The following is an 18,097-nucleotide window of genomic DNA, read 5'->3' as shown; positions in this document are numbered from 1 at the left end:
ATTTCGCTGACTGGAAAATGCGCTAAATTAAAACCCAGTGAATATATAAAATTTAGCATACTACACATTATCTAAATGATAAAACCGTGAATTTAAAACCCACTGAATATGCCTGAAATGGTAAATCAGCGAAATTTAAACCCAGTGAAAATTATTCATTTTACAGTATCTAAAGGGACAGACAATTGAATTGGGAGGAGGGCTGGGAGTTAAGTTAGGGTCAGGGGTACAAAAAGAATTCTTTCCAATATATATATATATAAATGATTTGCACAGGAGTTTTATCATCTGCCATCTAAGAATTGGTAATTGTTAACCAAAAGTCCCAATATAAACAATGCTTGAAACCAAATCATGATTACCAGACTATAAAGCATGATGCATTTGCAATCAAGTTTTTGTCAAAAATGCTAAAAATACAATAAATCGTTTAAAAAAATATGCAATATTAGCTAACAATTAACACAAAAAGCGAGACTGCAGCAAACACCAATAAAAAATGGAATAAATCAATGTGTTTGAAGGTTGACACTGATTATACCCATCCATGGTTGCATGCATGGTACTGAGATAGCAGGGTCATAAAATACAACATTACATAATTTAACACATGCACACAAGATTACATAACCCTTTTAAAAGGTAGAGAATAAAAACAAGAATTATAGACAGTAGATTGAATCAGTATCAATCCTATTCACAATTAAATTGTCTTCCTTTTCAGCACCACAAACAGTTAATGAGCTTGAATGTCATGTGTCAATATGTTTGTTTACATAACTGTCAACAAACACAGCATAAAAAGCATGTAAATTTAAATGGCATGATAGAAATGAAATCTACAATACTCACCATAGCTTGTTCAATTTTATTATCAATCGCTCCCACGCTAGCACCTGAAGCACTGCAAAGAAGATCAGAGAAATTCCATTTTAGCAATTTTTCCAAAGCCGTAGCCAGTTCATATTTTTCTGGCTTTCGAGCAGCATTCTCTATAGTTTTCTTCTCATGTTTGAGAGAGCTACGTCTGGTTTTGGTGGCTGCCGCCGTTGATAGTTTTCCCATTGACAAGGAGGAAATGAAAATTGTAATAATTTCCCTGTTGAATATATGCTGTGTAACTGTAATGGTAAACAGTACTACTGCAATTGCAGTGAGATGTGCAGCGAGTTAATCAGGTCAGTATGTTCATTTGGAATATCACATATGTTGTACAGGTCAACGGCTGTCAGGATGTCAACAAATTGCAAGGACAGGGAGGGATTACATCCAAAGGGTGACTGAATTCAGTTGCCGCCTGAACTGTGAATGACATCAGGTTGAAATCAACATGGAAAATTCCAGAAAATGATAATGAGGTCCCAATCATTCAAAAGCCTATACATATGCAGATGAGGAATTCACTAAGGTGTGGCTCACCATGGTAACAATCAAAGGACTCAACCATTACATACACACAGGGAGGGGTTCAAGTTTGATTGGGAAAAGGGTACTTTTACCCATTTTTAAAAAAACACAGTGGAGGGGGTAAACAAATATTGCTTAATTGTTTGCCATTTAATAGCAAATGAGATCCTGTAAAAAAAAAAAGAAGAAATAAACAGACAGCAAAAAAACTTATAGCAAAACGTGACAAAAATGAGTGGGCGTATGATATGGGATGAAGAGAGTTGCAAACAGGAAATTACATCAAGTAAAATATACATTAGAGAAACAAGTCACTTTGTCTTGAATTGAAACTGATGCACTTTTTATTAAAAGTTGTATTTATACAATTTTCGTTTCCTTTTCTGGTAATTAAACAAATGGATTTTTTGTTCCAAACATAGATGGGAAGTGTAGTACATATTATTCAAGGTGTCACTGAAAAGAAAATTACGAGTTGTTTTTTTTAAATTGCTTCAGACACAGCCAAATTCTGTTCATACAAGCCATGAACAAACAAGACAGAACACTTAGTAAATTCTCCCTTATTGAGAATTAATTTTAGACCAGACAGTGGAACTGACTATCTGATAACTATTTTAAAGCAGGGCAATAATAGTTTTAATCAATATTTAATTGCTTTAAATATGACGTGCCTTGACTTAGATATTGGCAGGTTATTTTTAGTTTGTTGGATCAAACATTACCATTTTATCTCCTCATTTGACTCAATAGAAGAGCCAAATAGTTTATGTAAATGTTACCCAAATATATTCCATGTATAACCACGACGTTAAATTGAAGGAAATGCTTTCTCAGTATTCTATGAATACAAAATCAGAGATGGTACAGAATAAAATTAACTGAGGGGCATCTTGGTATTCTAATGTACAGTTATCTTGTTAAAACAACGTTCAGTAATTTCCTCAATAATCATAAAAGGCAATCAAACCAAGAGACTGTATGACGTAGATGAGGAACCAGGTAGTAAGTACTGTAAAATCTGTATTAGAAACCGCGGCTTCTATTAAAATGGTACAATGCAATAGAGGGGATGTGGCTTCTATTAGAGCACCTACACATATGAGAAATGATGAATTTTTGGTTCTCAATTATTGAAAAAGAATGGGTGCGACTTTTATTAGGGATGCGGCTTCTAATACAGATTTTACGGTAATTTAAAAAGACATCCATCGTGTCCAAGCAGTAATTTAGTTTCCATCAATCGCAAAATGTGATTTAGTCCTGCAAAATGGACATATATGTTTATGAATTTCAAAACTTCTATTTACAGATGCAACTCCATTCTGACAGAAACGAACTTTCAAAAAATGATGTGAAGTTCACATGTTTTAACTACTGCACACCATGATCAGAAGCATCGATATAGTTTTTTTGCGACCGCTATTAATTTGTGTTACAAATCAAGTGAATCTTAATCCTTGAACAGCTTAAAATGCATTTAATTTTATCTTTGACTTGGACAAACAAAGTAATTGGATCAAATTTTGGCATTCTGTTTGTTGGAATTATTTCCATTGTTTGGATTTTGTCTGTGATATCTCTTACAAGTTTTCCAGATAGATGAGAAATGACAGAATGTGTGCGGTAACATCCGCACATTGCATTTAATTTCCTCTTAGACTTGGACAAATAAAGTAATTGGATGAAGATCAAACTTTGGCATTCTGTTTGTTGGAATTACTCCCATTGTTTGAATTTTGTCTGTGATATCTCTTACAAGTTTTTCAGATAGATGAGAAATGACACATTGCGTGCGGTAACATCCGGTGTCCTTTTTTTTTCAAACCACTAGGGGAATAACAAGTGAGTGAGAAGCAGTGATCAGATGGCATAGCAGAGGTTATCTCAGTTTACTTAGTCCCCCATGGATACACAAACAGACAACTTTCCCTGAAATATTCAATATTCAACACACGTCTGCAGAAGTTTTTGTGATGAAACTCGCATCTCATTAGAGTGACGATGCAAAGATGACGATGCACGTAGTTCACGAACATTTTGAGATATTATCACATGAATAAAATACTGCATGAAATGATTTGAAGCCTTATCATGTACATACTAAATACATTCTCATCTCATAGTATTATTCATTTCTATATTCTATAACCACAATGTAAAAGCAATAAATATAGAATCTGTCTAAACTATACATCTTGAAATACTGTAAAATATTTTATTTTCGCTGAAGGGTGATTCAGTGGAAATAAAATCCAGCAAAAATACCTTTTCCTTAAATTTTACTCATCAACAAAGTTTTTTCAGCGAAAAAAAAATATTTTACAGAATGGAATATAGAGTAATAGAAATTATTATAATGTGCAAATACAAAACACATACCAAAATTATGCTTATATAAAATATTTCCAGTCCAAAAAGAATAAGGATATTGTCTATCAGTCCAAACAGTGGACATTGAAATTTTGTGTAAACAGCCTATTTTTCATAACAAATGACACCATTACTGATGCCCCAACTACCCTTTCAAGGTGTATTTTGAGAAACTTACAGCACAATTAAAATTATTAAAAAAAATTGTGTGGATTTCTAGTATAATAATAAAGTAAATTTTTCTTTCATCAAAAATATTTTCACATTTTTCATTAAATAACAAGAGCGAGAGAGAGCGAGAGTGAGAGCGAGAGAATGTGGTTCAATCTGAAAAATGTACATTGTCGTGTTAAAAACCTTCAAAATAATTTCAGATTGTTTTTTTCTTTCACAGGCAAAGTAACATACTTGATGCATGAATTGATAACATTGCAGTATCAGTAGTTATCATTTTACCAATCATTCACGAAAGGTAACAGCATGCATTTGTAAAAACCTTTGGGCAGGGAAAAACACTGTGAAAGGGCGGAAGCTAGTTTTCAAATTTCCATAATTGGCAATACGGATACACACGTAATATGTTCATTAGTACACACTAATTTACCTTAAAGCTATGGTCAATGTAAATTTAATACCTTTTAAATGACAATTTTCACACAATTGTAGCATTTCATCAAAATGCCCATAATCATAAAACTACATTGCGCGTGCAACATTTTGTTATTAAATATTCATTATTTTAAATCGTTTATGAAAAAATGAATATGTTTCTCCCCAATCACAAATTTTGCAAGGGATCTGTAGCGATCTGAGGCTAAACTTCAGGTGTTTGGTTTTTAATTGACGCACTTAGAAAATAATGTGATGCCGACTTAAATTTAACTGAATTATTGATATTTAAAAATGAAATCCATCAACTTGATGATGATGAATACCCCAAGAGGCACAAGATCCAGCATGACAAAAGTGGAATACTAAATACAAAAAAAAAAAAGCTTTTGCAATTCAAAATACAAGACTTACTGATACGAAGACTGCCTTTGATAATTATACCAAGACATGAAGGGGCAGCAAAACATTGATCCTGGGGATGGAAAAGCCGGACTCCTCATACATTAGATAAGCTGGCGACAACGGCCTATGAACACTGACACCAAGTGTGAAACAGCGAATGGGACCCCTGACGATAATCAGTATGTCCGACAAAGCAGTCCGACAGTTTTTGCATATTGTCCAGCGGACCTACCTTTTGAAAATCAGAATCAGGGCTACCAAAGCAGGATCAACATCTTTTGGATTGTACAACGACAGTGGGCTATGGGGCTGACTCCCAGAATATCCATACGACTCCATGTCTGTTTTCAAGCTTCGGTAAACAAGTATGTGGTTTCCAGACTCGATAATAGGTATGACAATGTGGTGAACATAACAGTAAGAAATGGACTAGCCGTCTAGCGATGACACGACAAAGTCCTCCAATTATATGTAACAGTTACATGTTTATGTCTGAATAAATTATTATTATCATCGCAGGAGGACTGCGCATATAATCTGTTGAATGGCAACACTCCAAGCAAGGACATCAGTCTCAATAATTCAAGGCTTAACGATAAGAAGATTCTACTGGGTTAACAACTAGTGACAACCTGATTTAACTGGAAAAACAAAGCAATTTCCATGTACAGCAACAGTCAGCACACATACGTGTGCTAATATATCCACTGTAAAGCCACACGTACATGTAACATTTTCAGAATACTGCTTATATATCAGGGCCTCAAAATAACAAAACATCTTATAAGTCTGTTTTTTTTTGTAAATTTCGAGGAGTCTAGTTTGGAGACTAATTTGGAAAAATGGTTGCCATAGGACTGGAGTTGGTAGTTTGTGCATCTTGAGGGAGAATGTTGATTTCGATGCATGATTTTTTACAGCAATTAACATAACATCACGATCTAGCTTGCTGATCAACATTTCTTCAATAATGGGATGATTTCATAAAGGGGGTAAAATACACTTTGTTTATATACTGTGAAATACTTTATTTTCGTTTGGACTTAATTTTCGCTAAAGGAATAATTCAGTGAAAATAAAAATCCAGCAAATATACCCTATTCCTATATTTTACATTCAACTCGCCAAAAATCAGTGAAAATAAATTCCATACAAAACAACCAAAAATTCTTTTCAGCGAAAATTAATTCCAGCTAAAATAAAGTATTTTACAGTATAAGCATGCCCTGATATATGGTCTGCCTATTATTCAAACTATAATGAACCCCTCCCCCACTATGCCATTTTAGATGAGGAGAAAGGTCTATGGCAAGATAATGTGCGAGATGTAGGCAAACACATTACTGCGTCTCGACCCTTCCCTGAATCCAATACGACACTGTGGAGGAATTCATTATTGTTGTAATAAATCATCACTATCAGAATTTAGTTGAAATGAAGTTACTTGTGAATAGTGTTTCAAATTATTGGGTGATAATGCAAAGCTATGACATCATAAAATCTTTAACTCTAATAGTGGTGATTTACAATTTGTAAAATCTGTATTAGAAGATGCATCCCAAATAGAAGCCACACCAATTCTTTTTGGACGATTGAGAACCAAAAATTTGCCATTTCTTATACATGTACTGTAAAAGAATTAATTATTCACTGGGTTTTAATTTTGCTTATTTCGCTGACTGGAAAATGCGCTAAATTAAAACCCAGTGAATGTAAAATTTAGCATAGAACACATTATCTAAATGATAAAACTGTGAATTTAAACCCACTGAATGTGTCTGAAATGGTAAATCAGCAAAATTTAAACCCAGTGAAAATTACCGGTAGTCATTTTACAGTATTTGAAGTTGATCTGATAGGAGCCACACCCTCTCTGTTGCACTGTATCATTTTAACAGAAGCTGTGGCTTCTAAAATACATATTATACAGTAGGTGTGTTTTGCAAAAATCCTATATTTTTTTTTAGAATTTTAGAATTGTTCACGTTGAATCAAGCATTGATGCATTGTATTAGCTATTACATGCATATGTTCCACCAATTTCAATGAGCGTGGAAATAGTCTAAGGTAGTGAGCCAAGGCGATAATGTACACTAGAGGATAGAGTGCCAATACTACACAGGCTCCCATACTATCACTTTATAACAGTCTAATATTGCTGAAAGTTGAGTTTAGCAAATTCAGATAAATTATATTCAATTGCACAACACGGCATAAATATTTAACTAGCTGATTGGGATATGACGAAGGGAAGCTTGTGAAATAGATCAGACAGACAGAGATTAACAATCATCTAAAGTTAGCGCAGACACATCATAGCGCAAAGACTTGAGAAAGTAGAAGCCGGATTTCAGTCTATCCCTTGACAATGTGTCAACATTCGTCTCATGATCAGCTTCATTTTGTATAAAGTAACAAAAATGATGAAAGTCTGATAGATGACACTGGGAGTCTTTAAGATTGTTTGAAATGACATACCATCCACAAAGGCGGCCCTTCAGGGATGATGTCAACACATTTCCTCAATTGCAAGCATATCCCAATAGTGGAGATTACGATGAGCTTATTTCTGCAGACTTTATGAGGTATACCAAACTGAAACTCAGGCAGTGCAGGGCATTAACAGAAAAAATATTATTTAAGCAGACTTTAAGAGGTATACCAAACTGAAACTCAGGCAGTTCAGGACATTTGCAGAAAAGCCTGACCAGTATTTTAAAAACAGTACTTATGTTTCACTTTGACAGTGACTTTCAAAAGAATACATTTGCTTTTCCCACAATACAAAAAATAATGTACCTTGTTTTTGCTGGAATAGAAAAGTAAAACTGCAAGATAATTATCAGCAATGGGTGAAGTTGAAAGTGCGTCTGGCGTTCTGTGTACTGTTTTTCAGCCAATACATATAACACAAATTTCATTTACCAAGTTTGTTGCTTTAAGTTTGGTGCAAATGTCTTCCTTGTTGACACATTCCCATGATGCATTGTGTAGAACATTTTTGAAGTTTTTGGTTCTCAATTGTTCAAAAAAAATGGGTGCAACTTCTATTAGGGATGCGGTTTCTAATACAGATTTTACGGTAGTTGCCATTTCGGATAAAATGTCCTGAGATTTTGAGGCAACTGAATCTGACCGGTATTTGAGATACTAAGAGTATTTAACAAATACAAAGCCTTTAAAGCCAACCATTTTATATAACTCACCCAAACCACATGTTCGATTAAAAAATTATTATGTATTAAAGAGTTGCAGAAAAAGGATACAGAAACTAATTTATCAGATCAAATTTGTTTTCATTCAAAAACAACTCAATAACACAGGATGGCCTTTCTGTGGCTTTTAACTATGCTAATCGCCTCAGACAAAGTGTGATGGACTGTAGTCACGTAATGCATTGCATAAAATTGCTACAGAAGTGGTGGATACAAATGACAGCTATCCTACCCGAAGACGTATTTTAATATTTCATCCTTTATTTCTTAAAAATGGCATGGAATGATCTCTCATTTCATAGCTGGAAATTTTACGTATTTTAAGAGTTCAGATTTTCAGCTAATAGATACTGCGGTGAGACAGGAACTGTGTTCAAGTGTTGAGAATATTTTACCTGTAAGTGCTGCAATTAAAGTCGAAAAGCTATTCATCTTTTTCATTTAATTGCTAAGAAAAAGAGTGACAAATAACCAAATGTTCTCCTTTGCTCTGGCTGCAATTTTGAAAAGAAATCAAGACCTAATTTTTTTTTCGCCTTCAGACCATTGTAAAACCAAGAAAATAATGCGAGACAACATCGGTAACATCTTTGTGTATCTGCCAGTGATGACGATTGCAAACTCACATACGCAAGCATATAATAAACAAGTATAACTAGAAAATCAATTACAGAATAAGCATCAGAATAACGTGAGCCGATTCCTTGATTGCAGTTCTTTGAAAGCTGAGCCTCAATGACGTAAAAAGAATACGCAATGAGAAACAAGAAAGGGTGTTATCTACAGTGATGTAACCAGAATACACAATAAGATAAATAAGATGAAAGGGCAATTGCTGTGCATACACTCTTGTATGAAATATTAATGATGATCAGTCTGCGTCACTAGTCCAATTTAGATGCTTGACTTATGATTACCCTAAAGAAAATATTTAATAAAAGTACAATTAAAAGTGACCACTCGCATCATAAAGAATAATTAAGTCACTGTAAATCATATCATCTAACATTATTACTAATAAAGATTATAAGGCAAGTACTTAAAACTAAGCATTTTTCTTACCGAAATGTCAGCGAAAATCAGGTCCCCAAACAAATATTGATGCAGTCCAAACACTGGATATAATTGGTCATTACATCCTGTGATGCAAGAAATTGAACGTAAAAACAGAACAAAGGTCAGTGTTGTACTTGCCTTAGAACAGTTGGCCATTTTGAACTTATCCATAAAAAAAAAATTCCCATTGTGTTCAATGTATGTACCAAACCAAACCAAATCTGACCACACAATTGAGATTTGGTTCCTGGTTGATGCATTTTGGCTGCCAATCAGCCATCTTAAGACTATGAAACACATGTGTATATTTCTAATACATATGTACATGTGAAGGATAAACTTGATCAGTCCAAGCGTGTCAGATATAGAGATCCAGAACTGCAGATTTTAAAACAAAATGCTCGCCAGTTGGTCATTTTTAACTTGATCTGAAAAATAAAATGACGTGCATTGCATGGTCCCATTGTGTTCAATGAACATACTAGGGTTAAACCAAATCCAGAACAGTGACATCATTTCTGAATTAGAAAAAATAGTTCCACAAAGTCACTAAACCACAAACCTAAACCAACTTCAGTAAATCAGATAATACATAGTAGACTGAGTCGCATCTCTACGGGACAAGACAACTGTTTCTGTTTGTACCTATTACAAATAACACTATTAAAAATTCAGGATAAAGTTGATAAGAATGTTGAAAATAGACAAACATGATTATTTCCCCTGGTTCATTTGTCTATAATGTTACAAAGAATGAGTTCCCAAGACAACCATCCTACAACAGAGTGAAAAAACTCAGGGGTAACCAACATAATGATAAATCGCACACATTTACTGATGAATTCATTCTGCGGTACAATACATTACCATGACAACTGGAGTACTTTTTTAAATGATATCTGTATAGAACATCCAATTAACTTAATTGTAACAAAACGTGTATACAGGTCTGTCAATCATCCTAGCTTAATGCCTGCATACAGTATTGCATTTGAAATTAAGCAGCACACAGTTGCACTGCCAGCCAAGAGCGACAATGTATCACCAACAATACAGTAAATTTTAATAGGGCACTGGGGATTGTGGGCGAAAGAGCCACAAGCATTGGTGGTGACTGTGGGCAGAAAAGCATAACAAGTAATTGTAACTTACATAGTCCCACTCAATAATATACTTGACATTCAAACTCATACACTATGAATTTTCACTATGAAAAACCTTCAAATCTGCAATCCAATATATACATGTATGTATGTACCGGTATATATTAAATGGTGCTAAAGAAATGTTTTAGTATTTTATTTAACCATCTTTATGTAAACTAATTTCTGCCAGTCTTTCACTTTGAATAAAAATAAAATCGTGAAACAAAATTATAATCCACCATGAGTAATACTAATAACAAATTTAAAGTACCGAGTCAGCCATCATGTGTAGATTTTTCAAAGAGACATGCATCAATCTCCTTTCACTAAATGTTAAGAAAATTGACAACCACATGCTTGAGATCTGCTTTCCGACATATTAAATACCTGAAACAACAAGCCATGCATGGCACAGTCCCCGTTAGCTATCAAATTTCAGATGTATAGTTTTGTTTATAGTAATATAGCTGGAATATAACCATGTCAGAAATATGATTTTCTAACATTAAAATGATTGAAATTTGTATCTGATCGTCAAACAAGTACTTGTCCATATTGAGAGATATTGCTCTGGAACAGCCTTCAAAATCAGCCATTTTGAATACATGTATATATATAACATGATGTATAACGAATATACAAAATTTGAATATAATCAGTCAAAGCATATTTAAGAGATATGGTTCTAGAAGCCCAATCATTAAAACAAAATGGCTGCCAGTCAGCCATCTTGAATCAGATCATGGAACAAAATGATGTGCATCAAGGTCCTGTAATGTCTAATGTATATAGCAAGTTTGAACAAAATCCATTTGTAAACAGCCGAGAAATGCTTGATTTTGATCATTTTTAGCACAAAAATGGCCGCCATTCGGCTATCTTGAATCAGATCGTGAAACAAATTGATGTGCATATGTATAATAGCATGTATGATGTATGTGTGAAGTTTGATTGTGATTGGTCCAGGCATTTCTAAGATACAGGTCCAGACACACAGAGGTCAAACATAAGTCCCCGTTTTTGGACTACGTCCGAACGGGGACTAAAAATGTCTGCCAGTCGTTCATCTTGGACCCAATCATGAAATCATCGTATTTGCACATGTATCAGACGAGGTGCTGAATATGTACAAGATTTGCAAGAATCTGTCGAGGTATGTGTATGTCTGAGATACAGCTCCAGACAAAAGTATGGTTGCATGCACATACACACCCCCATTTCGGACTAGTAAGTACCAGGGGTGATGGATTGACTATAAAGCCTATGCTAAAATCATTCTATTTGACAGTGGCCCCTTCACTGTACAAAAGAGACTAATGTATTCACTAACAATGTCCAAAACAGTACATGTCTGTTCAATTTGACGATGATCATGCAACTTGTATATACCGTTAGTTACATCACAATTCTGTTTGTGTTTTAGCCATAAGAAAATAGCAAACAAATGACGCAATAGGTGAAACAGCCAAAATGGTCTAAAGACTGGCGTGTTTGTATTCAACATTCTAAGAAGTTTATACAAGTAGAAAGTCGTGGGATGTTTTTGATTAATATCAATCAAATTTTATTGCAAGGGGGAAACGATTCAGGCGAGCTGACATGAAGTGCATGTAAGCAGGCGGCTTTACTACCCAGTGCAAATCAAGAAAAAAAAAGGTTTGTTCATGATCTTAGCTTAGAGACTGCATTAAATGCAAATATGTGTGTTCAGGGTGCAATATTTTATTGAAATAATACAAAAATCTGTAATCTGTAAGTGCTTTTTGTACCAATGTTTGGCTACAATCCAGAACACATTAGAAATGCTGAATTTAACAGTCAGTGAGTATCTACAGAGACAGACAAATAAAGCAGTACCAGCTCAGCCCACCTGAGCATGTCATACAACAACGAGAGATGAATACAAAATTATCATCACTCTATTCCTCACGAGATATGAACACACAAAGTACCTTGTCCAGGGCTAGTTTGTTTTTGTCTAATTAGTTTACAAGATGATTACAGTGTTTTTGGCAGAAAACACCATCACTCAGAGAGCATTCGTGGTGAGTGTATGAAGCCAAACTGCAATGATGTATGTATTGATTTAATTTTTTAACAGATTTCAATGTTGGTGTTGAATTTGGGGACAGTTTGGGTTGTTATTGAGACTTGTATCTTTGTTGATGGTTGGTTTGAATGCATTTACATTTATGCATAACATTATGACATTTAACATGGCAAAGAGTTGTCAACTGTTGATGATCAATACACCATTTTCTGGTTACTGCGAGATCCTGCGTTATGTGTGAAATCGAACATAAAAACAGAACAAAGGTCAAAGTGGCCACAAACATTGCATGGGATTCTACAAATGTGAAAGTATTTTGCGAGATATGTGAGCTAGGAAATAAAGAAATTCGCGTTCAAAATCAAATCATTCGATTTTTACGGCGCATGTCTTTCACGCAACTCACAAGATTTCAGAGTTGAACCTATTGCTCACAAGAATACGAATGAAAAAGCACAGAAAAGAAATACATGATCTACTGAAACATTGCCTATTTTTTTAGTTTACTGTTGTTCTGAACGTTACAATGATATGTATAAAATACTAATTTTGCAGTAGTTTCCATAGACCACAATGATAACACATTTCCTTGTTAATAACTCGCAAAAAATATTGCCAATACTTATATACACCACAAAGTACCTTGTCATACATTTTTCTGACACTACAAGTCTTCAGAAACTTTGAAATATTGAGATGCATCTTTGCCATAAGACATAAGAATGTTAAAATTTCCTAAAACTGTATTTATTAAAAGGACCATTAATAAAAAAAAAAAAAAAAAAAAAAAAAAAAGAGGGCAATGAAAACATTATGTAACCAAATTGTTTCCTGTTGTTATGGTTACAGTTACACAAGTATGTATCCAGACAATATCTCACCACCACGAAAGAATTTAGTCCTAACATTAAGTCAACCTTTTAAATGAAGAACAAATTTGTACATTGAAGAGTAAGTCTAATATTAATTTAAAATTAACTCTTTAATTCACAAGCATGTGAATAGATGGACATCATGCAGCATGTGTTCAAACTCCATTTAATTAAACAAAGTATTTTAAAAGGATTTGTGTACGTCGCTACGAGTCCCATATCAAACAGGACAGGGTGCGACAACCCAACACCCTACACTGTAAACCGTTTAATTTTCAGTGGTAGAAATTTTCAAAATTTTCAGACTTTATGGCATTTGTGAAGAATAAATTTGTGAAAGTTACTGACACTGTGTTATAGGACTCCAGCAAAATTTGTACTGATACATGTATAAATTATCATGGTGATGCTCACTGTCTCACATAATTTGCCAAAAATTTGCCTCTCCCTAAATTAAAGTGCTTTACACTATTTTGCTTTAGAGTTGATCACCTACCACAAACTATTTTATTACAGTCAAATTTCCTTAATTCTGTCGTGCATAAAAGCTTAATACAATGCAAAACTAAAAAAATGTTTAGATATTTAAATAAAAAAAAACATGTCTTTCAATGTGTCCTTGACGGTTCAACTGTAAAATGATCATGTAATTAAATCATGTGAATACTTAAGTTAATAACATAAACAAGTGATCACTCCTCTGCTGAGTGACATTATGCTAATTTGAACCGGTCTTCATTTGTACAACTGGCCTCTAGAGGGCACTAATGTTTAAGAATGTTGGAACTGTATTTTTGTTGGTTATCTGTGTTTGGTCAGTGCATTGTCAACAAGATATTGAACGTTTTAGATTATTGACTTGACCAATCATGAACAAAATGAGCACAGAGGAATCCTGGAATGTGCATGTGTGCTGCCCCATGTCGGTCAATTAAAAGAAATTTATCTTAATTAATTAAATATTGCAAATTAAGTTAAATAACATGAAGTTTTGAATTGGGAGGGGGGGGTAAAGATTTTGCACTGAATATATGAAAAGTACACATTTCATCTAGAAATGTGTACACTAAAAGAAAGACCTTGTATTAGCCTGCCAGTCTGTGCCTTGTACATTGTACACATAATAATAATTAACCATTTTTACAAAAATTCAACTTTATCTAAAGTGTGTCAAACTATTTGATAAGATAAGCGTCTTTAAATTGACCAATATGGAGCACTTCAACAGGCCAACACATTCCAGGACATATCTGCACCTACTTTGTCTGTGATTTGGGGATTCTGATATAGGGCAAAAATAAGCCTTAATTTTTAATTGCAGCCAAAACACTAGATTTATTATTTAGTGGCAACATATTAATGAAAAAAAACAAATAAAACAGCTTCATACTATAAACCCAGTTCTACATTTTCAAGAAAATTCCAAAAATATATTCCAGTTGGCGTGATCGTCAGTAATCTGAACCACTGAATATATTGAACGTCAACACACTGCACTATAATAGCAAAAACACCTACATGAATACAGCAAGCAACAGCGCCCTCTGAAGGACAATTTGATATATGAAGGCAGGTTACAGTTAGCATGTCGCTCACATACAGTAGCTTATAGCTGTCAAAATGATGTTTGCACGACTTATTTAGGGCAGTGGTCATCGCGCCATGTATGCACCAGATATGGGTCCCATACAAACAAGGTTATTGATAAGATTTATCACAATGCAATGTGTACATGTCCACAGAAACAACTTTGAGTTACACAGAGCATACAAGAAAATAGTACTAAGGTTTAAATAAGTAAATTACGATCCGCTGCGTATCCTCTAACTACAAAGAGAACACAGCGTCCATTTTGTCCATATCAAAACTCACTCTTGTACTTGCCACCATATTGATTGGTTGGCAGAGCACAGCATGTTATGATATTACGTAAGTACAGTCAAACCTTGTCTTAGTGACCACCTTTGAGCAGTTCCAACTCACATGTAAAATTACTTGTGTAAAGAATACTGTCCAAATTTTTTTTGGCAGGAGATTGGTCAAACAAACTTGTGTATAAAGTCCAAAATGATGGAAGAAGATTACATGTTGAGTGTTTGGTACTAGTCACTAGGCTGAAATTTTCAATTTATCGTAATCAAGACAAACATTACCCTGTACCAGCCTGCCAGCCTCTGCCTTGTGCATGGAAATTTGGACAACATACATGTACTTGTACAGATAAGAAGACAATGCTTGTATAATCTATGTTATCAATCAAATCTAACCGTACTGTATCATAAGACTACCATGACACTACACTACTTATAAATAATTGCCAGGTAATTTATTATAATAAAAAAGAATAATTGAGTAATCAGTACTTAATTCCTAACTAAATATCTCATTTTGAATGGATTTTGATCAATCCATTTGGAATGGCTACTACAGAAAAAAACAAAGGACATAATTATTTTGGTAAAATTTTGTGAAGATAGGTGAAAAGAAACTGCTACAAATGCAATAATATGCGAACAACACGTCCATAACCCATAACAGTACGTACAAATGCTTATATCCAGGGCAGGTATCAATTCTCACACCAACCTACTTTGTGTGATATTTTGATCCAATTGTCATTAAAGAGAAGACAATGCATGTACTGTTACACAAAAATACACAGCCAAGGCTCTCGATAGGTTGAATATACTTCTCACGATGTCACTGTTTTGGCATGAAAAAAGCCTACTATGCATGAGTTTACAGTGAATAATAACTTGCGTATCACCAGTGTTATGTCACATACTGCTGAATTTTTTTCATTGTACGTGCTGCATGAAGGTTATCCGGAGTGTCCGGGGTTATATAGGTACGAAAAAAACAGATTGTGGTAACAATGGTTCATTTTTTAGCAAATTTGTATTAATTATTATTCAAAATTATTATTCAATCACTCCAAAAAAATTGGTAGAAATTTGTAAAAATCTTAAAGCGAATTTAAATAAATACTACAAACGAGCAGAATCGCCATAAAGTGTACGCAAGGCACTACTGCTTAAAAACACATTTAGCAAAATGAAATAGTCAAACCCGTATGTAGTGAAAAAATAAATATGGTAGAATAAATATTACAAGACTTTGATGTATTACAAGACTGAAGTTGTATAAAATACTGTGAGGTCCATCGATGAGGACAGAGATCAATGCAGCACACACTAACCTGAGATATTCATGATAAGACTGACTTCTTGATATTTTGTCTTGCGGCTGAGACATGTCATAACTAAATCCTGAAAAGCTTGATCGATGCGGAGTCCTGTGGCCTGAACTCAAAAAATAACTATCTGAGTGCAGAACATACTCATAGTAGGAGCTGTTGCTGTTGCCAGAACTCAAAGTACGATTACGATGGCACATTTTAATGCTTTTGCTGCTGCTGTCGTCGTCGACACTGCTTGACATCAACATTTCTGTAGATAGTCTGTGCACTAGATAATCTGTGTGTAGATAGCCTGCGGAACAGTAGTGATATAATCTCGGACTCATCTCATCAGGTGGGGGTACGCATTTAAAGGTGCGAATATTATTATTCACGCCATAAATCGTCTCAGGTATCACAGGCAAGGTGGTCATATCATCATCGTACGTCAAAGAATGACACACAGAATGGAAATGTTCCACCTCTGTATCAATCCCTGCATCAGCAGAAATTTTAAGACTGATTCTCACTCTACACCAATCACCTAAACATATTGTCTTTATCGAGCAGGGTTAAGACCAGGTATTATTTACAGTGCACTGTTGATTAATGTATATCTGAACCCGAACTAGATATTTGTAACCTGCATATCGAAGACAGTCCAGAGTCAGTGGAGACTGCCAACATAATGGGAAGTATTCTTGAGTTACACCAACATTGTCAAACAGTAAAAAGGAGCATGGATGGTAAGAAAATATCACACACCAGCTGGATCAGATACTGTGACCCACGTCAAAGTCAGATCGTGATGATTGCTGGCATGTTTCACAATACCTTGTCACTTCATCTGTCAACTAGTCTTCGGCAGCACGTCCACACATTGAATTTAAAGGTCAACTACTACATGTATACCCACATGGGAAAATCAGAATCACAAAGTCAGGTCCAAGGTGTGAAGAATTGACAGTAAAAAAAAAATCTACCGTTGACTTCTTTAGGTCTTTATAGTAACTTCAAATCAAGCTTCACATCCCATTCTTAAAAACATTAACTTCAAGATGGTATGGAACTCCAACTTCAAGTCAGTAGTTTAAAAACATACAGCAGTTTACTAGTACAATGTGTGAATTGACTAGCAGCATGAATAGGTGTATTCTAATGGGGCACACATTCAGTGAGTCAGTGTGTGAATTGGTGTCAGCTGTTCCGTTGACATACTGCACATACGTCACGCAAATACACCACCACAATTAACATCATGGAAAGGTAATTCAGGAATGCAAGAATTATCATTAAATCCTTCCGGTGAAAAACTGATAATACCGGTAGTCAAACTAAAGCCACTATTTTATATTCCTCATTTTATTTTTGACAAATTTTTAGGACAAATACGTTAAATTATTAATCCATGTAAACAAATATTAATGAATAATATCACATATTATTCAGTTCATTAGATATGTCAACTGTCTAATTTTATAATTTATAATTGATAACTGATTCAGTATTTTGTTTGTCCACGCCATCCAAGCTAAAATTAACATTCAATCGCTACATATGGCGGAAGTACACTATTTGCACAACACAAACAGATGGTAAGTATGTATATTAAAACATGCATATGACAAGTAAATATTTCCATATTGAATAACATGGTTATTAATTACAATTGCCATGTCTTATTGTGATCAAACAAACAGAGCTGCAATCCAATCTTGTAAACATATTAAATAGGTTACTAGCCTCACAGTGAAACAAAAAAAAATATTTCAATAAAGTTTTTTTAA

At 34.3% G+C, this 18,097-nt stretch overlaps 2 protein-coding genes across 2 annotated transcripts in view; both read right to left on the bottom strand.

Moving 5' to 3' along the window:
• LOC100378706 (PCI domain-containing protein 2-like) overlaps positions 1–16,376 on the bottom strand; it is a 49,142-nt gene extending 32,766 nt beyond the window's left edge. The window contains exon 1 of the mRNA XM_085499296.1: positions 16,332–16,376. The gene's annotated coding sequence lies outside the window, so the exon portion shown is untranslated. The remainder of the gene's footprint in view (positions 1–16,331) is intronic.
• LOC100370433 (uncharacterized) overlaps positions 1–18,097 on the bottom strand; it is a 50,727-nt gene that overhangs the window by 5,256 nt on the left and 27,374 nt on the right. The window contains exon 2 of the mRNA XM_002739818.3: positions 853–904. Coding sequence (XP_002739864.2) covers positions 853–904 — 52 coding nt within the window. The remainder of the gene's footprint in view (positions 1–852; positions 905–18,097) is intronic.

Source organism: Saccoglossus kowalevskii, chromosome 1 (genome assembly GCF_978046115.1).
Source record: "Saccoglossus kowalevskii chromosome 1, keSacKowa6.1, whole genome shotgun sequence".
NCBI classification, from domain to species: Eukaryota; Metazoa; Hemichordata; class Enteropneusta; family Harrimaniidae; genus Saccoglossus; species Saccoglossus kowalevskii.
The sequence above is the reverse complement of the archived record's forward strand: the minus strand, read 5'-3'. Positions and strand labels throughout refer to the sequence as shown.